Genomic DNA, 14,114 nt, shown 5'->3' on the forward strand with positions numbered 1-14,114 from the left:
GCTAGAGGTCATTGGAATAATAGCCTGAACATCTGACGTCACACTTCGAGGCCCGTGAATCCTTGCGGATAAAGACAGAGGCCCGAAATGTTGACAACGTTTGCGCAAGTGGAACACACCCCTGATGTGCGTTTCCATTGTTTCACCCTAGTTTAACCTCTAATTCTACCTCGCATGGTTTAACCTAGACTTGATTCAAGTCCCATTTGCATTTGCACTTAATTTTGGTCCATTCAACGTAACTTGTTATCACACCGCAGTAGTCTCTCGTTTGGTCTGAGGTCGACGATAAACTTTCCGGACGACTTTCTCTTCTTCCACGATATGCCAAATTCCCTTCTCCAGAAAACGATGGGTAACTTTTACCTGTAACGAGACCAATTACATGTTTGTTTCGCTAATTTTACTTGGCATGATAGCTGAATTGTATTTTTCTTCAATTAACGTTTTTGATTTTTTTTTTAATCTATTTAATAATCTATATACATATTTTATTTTAATGGAAGACCCCAAACTTTGTCAAAGGGGAGATTTCCTCAGAACATGAGTTAATGTATTATTAAAACAATGAATAATGCACAAAAAAAAGGAAAAAAAAATATATATATATACTTTTATTATGAGACACCACAACCTCATCATAGGTTCCCTCCGAAATAAAGAAAATAAAACATTGGTTTGAAGAGAGAAACAAATTTCCCTCACAAAAAAAGCCCAAACCAGAAACAAATCATGGAAAACAAAAGAAATTGAAGAGTACGTACCTGTTCGACGTAGTTTGATTTGTCTGACACAGATCCTGGAATAGCCATGACATCGGAGTAGGGTTGAGAGTCCTTTGGTGTTCAAAAGACAGAGAAAATGGATATCATCGATGAAATAACTTTAGGGGTGTTATATTAAAGTTCTACCCAACTATACAAATCAGAATATGGTATCAAGTTTTCCCATTATTTTCAAAAATACATTCTAAATGCATTAAATAAACTATTGGTGTTTAGTCAAAATAATTGCCACTTACTTGGTCACTCAAAAAAAAAAAAAAAAAAACAACAACAACAACAACAACATCGGGTTTAAAGCCCTTTTTAGGCAACTGAAAACAAACAAATCTGTGTACATTGGTGGGTTTTTTCTTGTGCAACTTTTATGGCCAGTTGAGTCCAAATTTGTACATTGGTTTTATGCGTATTTTTGGACACACCAAGTGAAAATACTGGTCTTGGACAAATACCACAGGTGTCCTGGGGTGGATTTCACAAAGGTAGTCCTAACTTAGGACTAGTCCTAGGCAATGCTAAGAGATAGGACTGGTCCTAAGTTAGGACCAGTAACTCATCCTAACTTAGGACTGGTCCTATCTCTTAGCATTGCCTAGGACTAGTCCTAAGTTAGGACTACCTTTGTGAAATCCACCCCAGTGCCTACATCTAAACATTACAAACTCACAGAGCGAGGCGAACATGAAACCGGCTGAAGAGCGACCTCAGGAAAATCTGAATTTTGTAAAAAATCAATATATGTTATTGAGTTCATGTATTAGATAATAACAGATTAAAGTTCGTTTTTTTTTCGTTAGTCCCGTACCCTATTTTCGGTCTAAGACGTGACGTAACGTAACAAGCGTAACGTAATGAAACGTAACGTAACGTGTTACATAATGTAACGTTACAACATATTGTAACATGATGTCATGTAAGGTAACATAACGTAGGGTAACGCAATGTAACGTAACGTAACGTAACGTAATATCCCGACAGAGCTGCATCCGAAGGTCTTGAACCCAAAATGTCATTACCACATACAAAACTGCGTCCTGATAGTTTTATATAAATTTATATAAACAAAAGACACGATGTAACTCAGCCAAGGGTGACCTGAATAAATACCGAGGAAGATTGTTACAACAGTGATTTCAAACTTGTTCACACCCAAATAATCTTGACTGATCGAATAAAGCCAACCTTCGGAATCTGCACCGTCACCCAAGTTGAAGTTGTCCTCATGTTTGTCACCAATCACGGGTGTTGATGTAGGGACGATTGATGTTGGGACGATTGGTGTGAAATCGATGTCGATGTAAGAGGCGCCACGGTCCCGCCCCTTGGTCTTCTTAATGACCTCCTCCTGGCATGGGAAGACATTTTTACAAGAATGGTTAGAGATGCAGACTCTTCCTCAACTCGCCGGCGTTGTTATTTTAGGAAAACGCGAGATTGTTTGAATTAAATCTTCCCCTGGGCTGGAAGGGCGTCATCATTATCATCATTTTCCCCATCATGGCAATGGTTGTCGTCAATTTTATTGTCATAGTTGTCGTCATTGTCATTGTCATTGCCATTGCAGTTGTAACCGTACTCGTCATCGTCGTCAGCATTGTCTTGTCAAAGTCATTGTCATTACAAATGTCACAATACTCGTCATCATCGTCATCACTGCCATTATCATCCTCAGTTTCATCTTCCTCGTCATCGTCTTCTATATCAAGCTGTATTCATCTCCTCTATGGTGTTGCAACCGTCTCTGATGTAGCAACGTTTATTATTAATAATTTATTTATTTAACCTCAAACAATTTCCAGTCTCTTCTGTCATTAATTTTGTCACTGTACTCCATGTTGCCATGGTGATGTCATTTCTCCATCTCCTTTTTCATCTTCCTCTTCTTTGTCTGCCTGTCCTCGGTTGTCGTTCTGTGAGTTGAGTTTCCACAGAAATATGCTCAAAACTTACCTTGGATGGTTCTCCGGGAAGTTTATCAGATGTCGTTTTGACAAAGCCGGACACCCTTTTGGAAACGACCGGAGGCTCCTTTTGGAATGAAACAAAACGCTGTCATAAAATTGTTAGCATGAAAACGAAATGGGAGCCGTTTTTAAAACATTGTGAGAAATGGCTCCCTCTGAAGTAACGTATACTTTTTGAGAAAAGAGAAAGAGGTTATTTATCACTCCAAATATTAAAAGACCGGGCCTGAAGCCTTTTTAAGCAAGTGAAAGCCAACATTTTGCGCAATGAGGGTAATTTTACTCTCAATACTATTTTCTTGCAGCGATTTCACAGACTCATTATTTTGTGCATGATGTTTGGACACTCCGTGTGATGTCTTTGACAAAAATACCGAAAGGTGTCCAGTGCCTTTAGAGAAATCCACACTAAAAAAGGGGGCAAATAAATTTGAAGAATTGTTTGAAGTTTTCAGACCTTTGTATCCCGGTAGCTGAAAAACAGTGTAGCGAGACCTCGAATGGCATTGGCAATGATGAACAGCCATTGGATGGCTGTTAATATTCCAAAGGGTGGAGACCTCAAAGAAATAGGCATCAGGATCAGTCCCGTTGTAGTGAGAACAGCCAGACACGCAAATTTACACATCTCTTGCCTCGATCCATTAAAAACATAATAAGCATTAAACATACAATAAGTAGATGATAATGGACTGAATGGACAAAGACTGAATTACAACAACTTTGATTCTCTATAAAAATGCAAAAGAGTGAAAAGGCACTCTTTGAAGAGCCTTATGAGGGACATTACTCTTTTTCGAGTGGTTTTCTACTTTTTTAGATTGAAGTTTGCATCTTTTTTGAGTGATTTTTCACTCTGTCCTGGAGTGAAACCCATCTAAAAGAGTGATATAACCACCACTCTTTTTGTAAGAGCCTATTATGAGGGACAACTCGAAATGTAAAGAGTGGTGTTTTTCACTCTTTTACATTTCGAGAGTACATTTTAAAAATACTATAATTTGAAAATAAATAAATTGAAGAGGACATTATTAAATTGAAGAGGACATTATTAATTCACCGAGCTACAAACTTCCAACAACTAGCGCACATTTGAAATTAAAATTAAATTATAAATTTGAAATTAAAACAAAGAATAAAGCATGAGGACGAGAACACATGTCAAAGTAATGATACAAATTGTAGTAATGAGACCACGTCCGACCCCACCAAAAAATATAAATACAAGAAATGAAAGATTAAAAAACATACTTTTTGTCTTTGAGGTTCAGTCCCTTTTGATCGTCATAGACCAGCGAATTTGTTGAAAGAATCAGCAGACATGAAATCACCTTGTTATAAAAAACAAAGAGGTTATACTAAATGTAGGTAAGACTTTTCTATATAAACGATTACTCGGTTAACAATTGTGTTGTTCTAGAAACAGACCTGGGCCCAATTTCATAGAGCTGCTAAGCACAAACATTTGCTTAGCATGAAATTTCTTCCTTAATAAAAACAGGATTACCAGCCAAATTTCCATTTGTTGCATAATGCTTGTTACTGGTCTTCAGCTGTTGTTTGCTTATCCTGAAAGTCACGTGGAAATTTGGATGGAAATCCTGGTTTTATGAAAGCAAAAATGTCAAGCTAAGCAAATGTTTATGCTTAACAGCTCTATGAAATTGGGCCCCGATTAAGAATAATAATTACCATTGTTGCGGCGATGACTGGTACCACAAACAGCCACAACAGTGTAGAGTTGAAATCAGCCAAACACCTGTAGAATGAAGACATCATGTTATTACTTAATAGTAATATTGTGTTATTGTTTAACAGTGCCCATATCTTGATAAAGTACACTTTTGGTTTATTACCCGTTAGACCTCTCCCCATTACTTGTCACCAAGTAAGGTTTTGTGCTAATAATTATTTTGAGTAGTTACCAATAGTGTCCACTGCCTTTAAGGCATAAAAACTGGTATGATTTTACCATTACTACATTACTTTGAAGAGAAACGTACTTAAAATGTTTTTCGAAAGCTGCTCATAACCAAATTTTGTTTGTTATTGCCATTATTTTAAGAGTAATTACCAAACGCATACCATCCCTTTAAAGTCTGAGTTCTTACCCGAGTCTTGACCCGTACAAAGACATATCAGTACCAACAGTTACAGCCACAGTTACTATTGGTACGCCCCAGCCAATCAGAGCGTAGATACGTCTCTTCGGCAGTGACTTAATGAAACCATGTAACGGCTTTCGTGATTGGATGAAGACTTCGATACTTTGACAGACCATCCAGGCTGGCGTTGCGATGAATGATAAATGTAGCACGATGACGTTGGCTTTGCAAAACAGCTAAAGAAAGGAGAATAGTTCAAAGACTTTCATTCAGTACAAATGATTTAATATAATAGTTTAATCAGTGAGAAGACTCTCATTTCATAGAAGCACGTGACGTCATGGATTAACAAAATAAAAATAAAAAATAATAAGACTGACCTGAATGTCGATTGCTTGTAAGGAGACTAGTAAATTTATCGAGGTCGCTGCCACGGCTACGAGAAAATTGACCCGGATGAAACAGTCGTCTGATTTCCACCAACATCTATTATCAGCAAAAAAGGTTGGATAGTTTGATAATCGATTCCTTCAATAATTGGAAATCTGATAAAGTACAGAACAAGAGCATTGGTTTTATAATGGGAGACTTTCCAACGCTAGGAGGCAGCAGACTTACCGGGTAAATTTCCATTGTTTACGTAGTTCTGAACTTGCGCATAATTATGAGAACAATGGCTTTACCCGGTAAGTCTGCTGCCACCTATCGTCCCAGAAAGTTTCATATTATCATAGGTGACCGATTTCGTATTCACTCCTCTGCTTTGTTCTTCGAGGAGTTTTAAAAAACAACATGATATCGTAATATTATACCACAAACCTTTCCTTATCATAATTTGTTTTCTTTTTTCATAGTTCTCTTGCAACTTTGATGACCAGATGAGTCAAAACTGTCACAGATTTGTTATTTTATGCATATTTTGGGATACACCTATTAAGAATACTGGCCTTTGACAATTATTAAAGGTGTCGAATGTCTTTTACAGAAGAGAACAACAAAATAATGAATCATGTTGTATTTGAGGTAGTGTGGGGACAGCTTGGGGAATGGTGACGTTATGTTTAGGATTACCTCACACAAATAAGACGTATCCAGGCACTGGTAATGCAGATAAATGATGCGACGCAACTGATGGTATAAATCCACCTCATCGTCTCAGATACATTGGAGTAAACCTGAATTCAAATCAGGAAATCAACAGAACAAACAAAGCGTTCAAGTCGTATACAATAGATAAATGAGCTGAACAACGATAACTCCAGCAATCAGCAATTAACACAAGTCAATGAGCTCTGAACAATTCAGTCTTCAACAGTTTCTTGAATTTAATCATTAAATTTTGTTTTTCATTCAAGAATACATTTATTTCCATACTCTTCATTAAAGAATAAAGACAGTTACATGTATAGGGCGGGAACTTTCTAGATGAAGTAATCAGGATATTTTTTTAACCGTGACTTTGTTTGTTAGAACATCTTAGGAAATACATTTTATTTTGAGTCAGTGTTGTGATTAATCATTGGGTAAGCTTTGCAGCATACGGCTCCATGCGTAAGTATTACTCTAAGTTAGTTTTGTTGTTATGATTAACGATGGCTAACAACTTTACGTTTCGATCAGTACGCTCTGGTCGTCTTCAAGAAAAAATATTGTTCTTGATTATTGAGGTACTTTCATTGGGTATTTTTTAAAGGTTTCTTTTTCAGTTCAGCTGACTGAAACATTCAAATGCATTTTCTTGTAAACAAACAGAACTGAAATCAATCTTACCTTGATGAAGAAGGTGACGTCATCCTCATGGCGACAGTCACATGACCATTCCGTCTTAGACCCGCCTCTATCAACAACTTTGCAGTCATTGTGGGAGTTCGTTCTGAATCATATAACACAAACATGAAAGCCAGACTAAAATATTTGTTGTCGATACATAGTTCAAGGAAAGGCATACAGTTTATATCGTCACCTTGGATAGAGGTTTTTTTGATAACTTTTGTATATCAAGTTTCTGACCATGACATGAATCTTTACTCACTGTGAATGAAGATGTGTGTAGTATAATTTTCCTGTAGAAGTTTCATTAGCCGTCAAGTTTTTGAGAAAAAAAGGTGAAAAATCACAGCGCAATGTTTTCAGGAGAGTCGCGTTGTACATGCTAAAATAATATTCATCTGATCCTGAGACGAACATTATTTTTGTGACTTTGTCTTACTCCTTTCTAAAACACTACAGCACCTCAGTGAGTAATATTTTAAGGAAAACTTCCTATCATTACCTTCAAACCGTTTAAGTTCAACCCAAATCTGTGGACATTGTGTTTTGTATCGTACAAAAAATAACCAAACCATCAACAAGGAGGCAGTCCTAAACTACATAAATCACATAGCATACCAATTGCAATTGAAAGGGATCAGACACAATGCATTTGACACTGGTTTTACGTGCAAGTTAGTGACTTTAAATTTTTTACTATTTTTCTAAAATGACTCTATCCATTGGAAATCCTAGTGGATTAACTTTATTTTGACATTGGGGCCTCTCTTTTTAGTTAAAGGATTTGAAGATAATGATAGTACAAAGCGTACCTTAAAATATGAGTTAATGAGGTGCTGTAGTATTTGGGGATTTGAGTAAAACAATGTCATGAAAATACGTTTTTACATGCTAAAATAATTTTCGTCTCATGTTCACTGAGACGAAAATTATGTTCATGACATTGTTTTATTCATTTCTCAAAAACTACAGCACCTTAGCAAGTAATATTTTCAGAAAAGCTTTCTACTTTCATTACCTTCACACTGTGTAATTTAATGTAAATCTGTGGACATTGTGCTTTATTGTCCTACATAAGGTACCCAGACCTTTTAAATGTTGTGGTTTCACTGCCTTGGCTGAATTAGAACAAATTATACGATCACAAATAAAAACAGTAAACACAAACAAGAGAAAACAAAAACAAAACCCCAAAAATAAGACGCTACGAAAATTAGAAAAAAACAAAAATGTTTTTCTTTACCGTTTGCTTGATTCGGAAATGATCAAGCAAGTCGTCCTTGATGACGACGACGCCATCATGGAAGCCTCACGCTCAAGAACAATTGCTTCCTAAAAATATTAAAACAAAATATTCTGTAAACAAGATTGGTTGAAGCAACTACTCAAGAGTAGATGCGTCAATTGTTGGAGCAAAACCTGAACATGGTTTTGTCTCTTCAATTGTGTAGAGTTTAAAAAGAAAGATTTAGTTGAAGACACTGTACACGATTGCTAATTGTCAAAGACTAGTCTTCTCAGTCGGTGTGTCTCAACATAATATGCAAAAAATAACAAACCTGTGAAAAATTTAACTCAATTGGTCGTCGAAGTTGCGAGATAAAATGGAAGAAAACAGCCTTGTCACACGAGGTGTAGAAATCAAGTTCGTGGAAAATGTCTTCTTTCTCGAAAACTTCAGAGGGAGCTGTTTCTCACAATGTTTATACTATCCACAGCTCTCCATTACTTGTGTTACTAAGTAAGTTTTTATGCTAACAATTATTTTGAGTAATTACCACTGTCTTTAAAACAATAGAATTGATGGACATAATTAAGGAGCGAACTCACCTCTCGACGCAACAAGGTGATGCTTGGGTTCGACTCGGGATTGTCGATGGGGACGATGTATTGTAGAATGACGTCATTGGTTTGCGAAGCGGCATGCAGAGAACTATGGTTGGATCACAAAATAAACATAAAACAAACAGTCTATTATGAAACATTATGTTATTGCATTTAAAAGTCAATGGTTATAACACGACTCTTGATATAGTCCTGTATTCTGGTTGGCTGAAACACGGTATTGTGGGGAATAACTCATACTTAAAAAAGTTATAAAACTGGTAAGCATTGTTTTTTTTTGCATTTAACTTTGTCTTTCTTGCTTGACACATCAGACCCCCCCCCCTTCTAAAAAAAAATAAAGGAAAATACTTAACCTTGTTGTGTTGTAAATTATAACCTTGCTTGTATCATGTTTAGTCAACAAGTTGGTTTCAATCTCTGCAAAACACAAAATAATAATAATAATAACAAACAACAATTAACTTCACAGTCAAGCTCTCGTGTTTCTGACCAGCAGAGTGTTGGTTCGAGTCCCGGCCGTGGCACTTGTGTCCTTAAGTCACCACACGCACGCTTGCGGGGAATCATGGATATGGGACACAAGCGCTACTTTTTTGCCTTATTTCACTCGCATTGCGGGTGAAAGAAGACCTAGCACTATTATAAGCCGTATGGACTGTAAAATAGGGTAACCCTGTTTCAGCCCAAGAAGTAGGTGGCAACGGCCCCTGAAATAAGAATAGACTGGCACACCTTGAAGTGGCCTTTATGAGGCCTTGCGTGTCTGGCGACTTGCATAAAAAAAAAAAATACAAGATCAATCTCGCACCTGCGCTGTAGCCCAGAAATCCTTGTAATCGATAATCAATAACTACGAATGGTGACGTCATGAGATGTCTACGGGTCGAGTCGATCAATCTTTCGATTCTAAACAGCTCCGAGTCGCCTTTTGTTAAGCTCCTCTGGTTTCCAAACATCACATCTGTTTAAGATGAATAACACCGACAATTGTTGAATACCGAGAAAATCACTATAAGAAACAATATGAAATTAATCAATGGTCAGAAGTAACCCTTATCTTATATTGGTAAAGGGTAAAGGTCACAATGCAACAAAGTGTCATGACGAACTCAAACTTAAAACAATTTTTATTTTTATTTTAATAAAACCAAAATGACTGATGAATGAATGAACGTTTTAGCCGCATAGTCCTATAAGTTATTTCGATAAAACCTATTGCTTTCCTTTTCTTGAAAACTGTAGACGAATTGAGAATATGACCCTACTGGTTACGATACAAACAAAATAATAATAATGAGCAGTTTAAAGGGAATTGTATAATATTTGGTAATTGTTTTACTCTTATAGCAGGGTGACGATTAATATCATAAAATTAACCTGTGAGAATTTCATTTCAAAAATTGTAGCAAATTAGTGGAGGTACTGTCCACGTATGAAAGTGCTATGCTATTGGAATACAATATTCGAGAATCTTTATGTTCAAATTTTGGGGATAAGCAAAATGTTTTCCATAACCAGTACATCGAAGTGAAACTTTTTTCAAAATGCTGCCGTATCTTTTAGTTTGTATTGCCAATATACTAATTTTCAGAGCCATTACCACCCCACCCCCTTTGTCCCCTATTCATTGATTACCCCTTGCTTCTTTCTGTATGCTTTGTAAACCCAATTTATCCATGCCACTGCTTATATGTTACACCTAGTTACCTGTTCATGTTTGTTGCTTTGTCATTTAGCCTTCGAGACAGACTCTGCTAGGGTCAAAACGTCAGGCCATTAACTTTTTATTTGCACTGATGATTATTTATAATACACCCACCTAGGTTACTTTGACGCATGCGTAGTGTCGTTCCCACTGGAAAACCAAGAGCCATTTGCTTGGCAATGTGCATGCCCATAGACATGCAATCGAGGTAGACATCGTCCTAATGCACGTACAATAAACCGACAAGGGTAATTTTTGTGCAGATTTTTTTTTTTCAATTTTTGAATTGTTTTTCTTAATCGGAATGAAATGTAAAACAATGAGATTCGTTAAATATTTGTCATGTAAACAATTATACAAAAGAAGAAAAGTGATAGGGCCAAAGAAAAAACACAAAACAAGCATGGACAATAATATGGAAATTATTAAAGATTACTTTGACAAAAATTGTCTTTATTTACCCATATTGTGGCTGTAGAACCAAACAGTATCTTCTGAAAAACATCGACGAACAGCTAAAATTAAACAAGAATTTCCGCATCAGAAGCATAATCATTTACTTCATTTATTTGTTATTATTGCTGTACAAAACGGACTGAAAAACTACTCATCCCTGCTTTGTTTGTGTCCTCGTCTCTATCAGCCAAAAATTTAAACACGGTCTCCTGGTTGGGGGGGGGGGCTAAGTCGAAGCCTAACATCCTAATAAGTGATTTTGAAATGGGGGATTATATTTCTTCAGCGAACATTCAGAATAATACAAACTCGCACCTTTTAACGCAGCCGTTTGAATACTCGCGAGACTAGCAGTCCGTGCGCGACTTGTGTATATAAAATGACAACTATCTTACAGGCATCGGACACCTTCAGACATTAATATTTCAAGGGATGTTGTCTACTATCTTCATCTTTAGACTTTAGTTTGATGTTAATCTGTGATCTTCAAGTTTGTGTTCTTACCAATTTTATAATGTTCCTTTAAGTACGGGAACATGGGGGGTACCCTCTTTCCCTACAACGGGCATTGTAAAACCTCTTCAAGTTCATACCTTTACAATTTCTTCGAGTTGAGTTATTTCCATTTGTCTAAAGTTAAGATAACGAAGTGATTCGAGGGCGATACACGCAGCTCCCACATCTTTGCTTGACTCAAATGACGTCAGAGCTGTTTCTAAGATGACCTTAGCTTCCGTACTTGATGACCCGAATGTGGTTGAGGGGCTTGAGAATAAGATGAGCAGAAACAGTCCTGCCGGCTGGAATATAGTATACTTAGATTGATATTGGACACTGGACATTAAAGGGAAGGTACACGTTTGGTAATTACTCAAAACAAATATTAACTTAAAAACTGACTTGGAGGGCTGTTGATATTATAAAACACTGTGGGAAACGACTCCCTTTTAAGTAATGTAGTTTTTGAGAAAGAGATAATTTCTCACTGAAATAATAAAAGACTTCTAGCTAGAAGTCTTTCATTCCTATCTGAAAGCACAAAGATTCGTCCAACAAGATGTTTTTTTCTTTCATCATTTTCTCCCAACTCCGATGACCAATTGAACTCAAATTTTCACAGGTTTGTTATTTTATGCATATGTTGAGATACACCAAGTGAGAGCACTGGTCTTTGATAATTACCAATAGTGTACCTTCCCTTTAAAATAGAATTGTCTAGCGAGTAATACATTTTTTGTTTTGATATTGTTGTTTTATTGGACATTAAACATTCACATAGGTTTGTACATTCAACGATAAAAGATAAAAGTAAAAAAAAACAAAAAAAACAAAAACAACAAAACACCTATTGCAGGAATTGCCCAAACCTCTCCGCTCCAACAAACCATTATAGGATAAGAATATTCAGTAAAAACACATTAACAATCATAACAAACTCTAATTGACAAAGGCACAAATGAATTAAAGGCATTGGACACTATTGGTAATTACTCAAAATAAGTATTAGCATAAAACCTTACTTGGTAACGAGTAATGGGGAGCTGTTGATGGTATAAAACATTGTGAGAAACGGCTCCTTCTGAAGCAACGTAGTTTTCGAGTAAAGGCATTGGACACTGTTGGTAATTATTCAAAATAAGTATTAGCATAAAACCTTACATGGTAACGAGTAATGGGGAGCTGTTGATGGTATAAAACATTGTGAGAAACGGCTCCTTCTGAAGCAACGTAGTTTTCGAGTAAAGGCATTGGACACTATTGGTAATTACTCAAAATAAGTATTAGCATAAAACCTTACATGGTAACGAGTAATGGGGAGCTGTTGATGGTATAAAACATTGTGAGAAACGGCTCCTTCTGAAGCAACGTAGTTTTCGAGAAAGAAGTAATTTTCCACGAAATCGATTTCGAGACCTCAGAACAAGATGTTGAGGTCTCGAAATCAAGCATCTGAAAGCACCTTCTTGTGACAATGGTGTTTTTTCTTTCATTATTATCTCGCAACTTCGACGACCAATTGAGCTCACTTTTTTACAGGTTTGTTATTTTATGCTAATGTTGAGATACACCAAGTGAGAAGACTTGTCTTTGACAATTTCCAATAGTGTCCGGTGTCTTTAAGAAGGTGCGGGCTTCTACATTGGATGCTACGGGGTCTTTTCCCTGACCTCATGAAACAATACAAGTGCAAGGGATGGTCACTATTTTTCATGATTCCAACGGTGGTTCTGCCACAAAACTATCCTTATTATTAACACTAAACACATACCTGTTTCCATAAGCCGTTTCCATAAGACATCTCTGTTAGTTTCCATGTATACTTTGAAGTGGTGCATTCACAAATGACTCTCATCGTCGAAACAACAGACTGATATAAACAAATTGTCCACTATTTGACATAATTCGTAATTAACGTTTGAATAGAGCGACCCCGATTGCTATATTGTGGTATTATAGGGAGACCCAATCCAATATTGATTCACCCATATCCAAAACTTGAAAATACAAAATAAACAGAGAAATTGTTGTCGTGCCTAATTGCAATTATCTGTCTTTCCAATCAACATATTAAAAGACGAGGCCGGTAGAAAGTAGTCGAGCCCTGTTCGACACACAGAGTAATCGCAAACAGATAAATATTAAGCCCTCTGAATTACAATCGAACAAATAGCTTGTGAAGTCCCTCTCCCCCTCAACCAATTAGTTTTGTTTAAATTCGATTGCAACATTGAACACTGACACATCTGACAGTAACAGTTTTTGTGTTTGATTATTTTCTTCTTCTCAGTTTGTCAAATAATAAACCACAAGGGAAACTGGCTGGTTAAACACAGAGCATGACTTGGGTTGAACACAGAAAGTTTGACTAGAGTGGGATTTGAACCAACGACCTCCTTTAAGTGTTCCCCTGGCTGCCGGTTCCTATGTTGTATCGTGAACCTGACTGTGATCCCTGGCCATAGACGATGTGACCTATGTTTACATCCAAACCGCCCTCCGTTGACAACGTCATGTTTCGCCGGGCAAAAAGACGCGTAGTCATGGTAAGATTGCGTGTATTTTCTAGCTGGCTGCCAAAAAACAAAGGTTTTTCCTAGCGGTATGCTGCGCACGAATCATGTTACGGTTTTCGAGTGACGTCAGAGGTCACATCGGCTATACGGCAGTTGTATGGTTTTCGACTGGCACCCCGAACAAAGATTGACACTAGTTGGTAAAGCACCAGCACATTAACATGGAGGTCATTGATTCGAATCCCGCTCTAGTCAAAAATGTCTATGTTCAATCGAAATCTTCTCAATTTTGCAAGTTTGTTTTATAGTGTCTTCAAAAACTGAAATATAGAGACACATGTTGCTTTTCTATGATAATGCTTCGATTCAGTTTTGTTGCCCCTTTTATATTAGCGCTGTATTCATACTGGAATAGCGCTGCTTTTTTTCCTGGCTGTTGTAAAATCACAATCTCAAATTAATACTCGTAC

General features: G+C 36.8%; 1 protein-coding gene across 1 annotated transcript; it reads right to left on the reverse strand.

Annotated features, from left to right (window-relative positions):
- Positions 1 to 93: 93 nt before the first annotated feature.
- Positions 94 to 12,983, reverse strand: LOC139952723 (uncharacterized). Its single transcript, XM_071951924.1, has 18 exons — positions 12,900 to 12,983; positions 10,289 to 10,394; positions 9,278 to 9,430; positions 8,823 to 8,886; positions 8,452 to 8,554; positions 7,865 to 7,953; positions 6,622 to 6,724; positions 5,923 to 6,026; positions 5,232 to 5,337; positions 4,858 to 5,087; positions 4,439 to 4,505; positions 3,998 to 4,077; positions 3,204 to 3,381; positions 2,733 to 2,810; positions 1,965 to 2,124; positions 1,450 to 1,496; positions 765 to 836; positions 94 to 366 (listed from the first exon to the last, which is right to left on the reverse strand). The coding sequence occupies exons 1-18, from the start codon at positions 12,981 to 12,983 to the stop codon at positions 250 to 252; spliced, it is 1,941 nt and encodes a 646-aa protein (XP_071808025.1). The 3' UTR covers positions 94 to 249.
- Positions 12,984 to 14,114: the final 1,131 nt, after the last annotated feature.

The sequence above is a fragment of the Asterias amurensis genome, chromosome 20, assembly GCF_032118995.1.
Source record: "Asterias amurensis chromosome 20, ASM3211899v1".
NCBI lineage: Eukaryota > Metazoa > Echinodermata > Asteroidea > Forcipulatida > Asteriidae > Asterias > Asterias amurensis.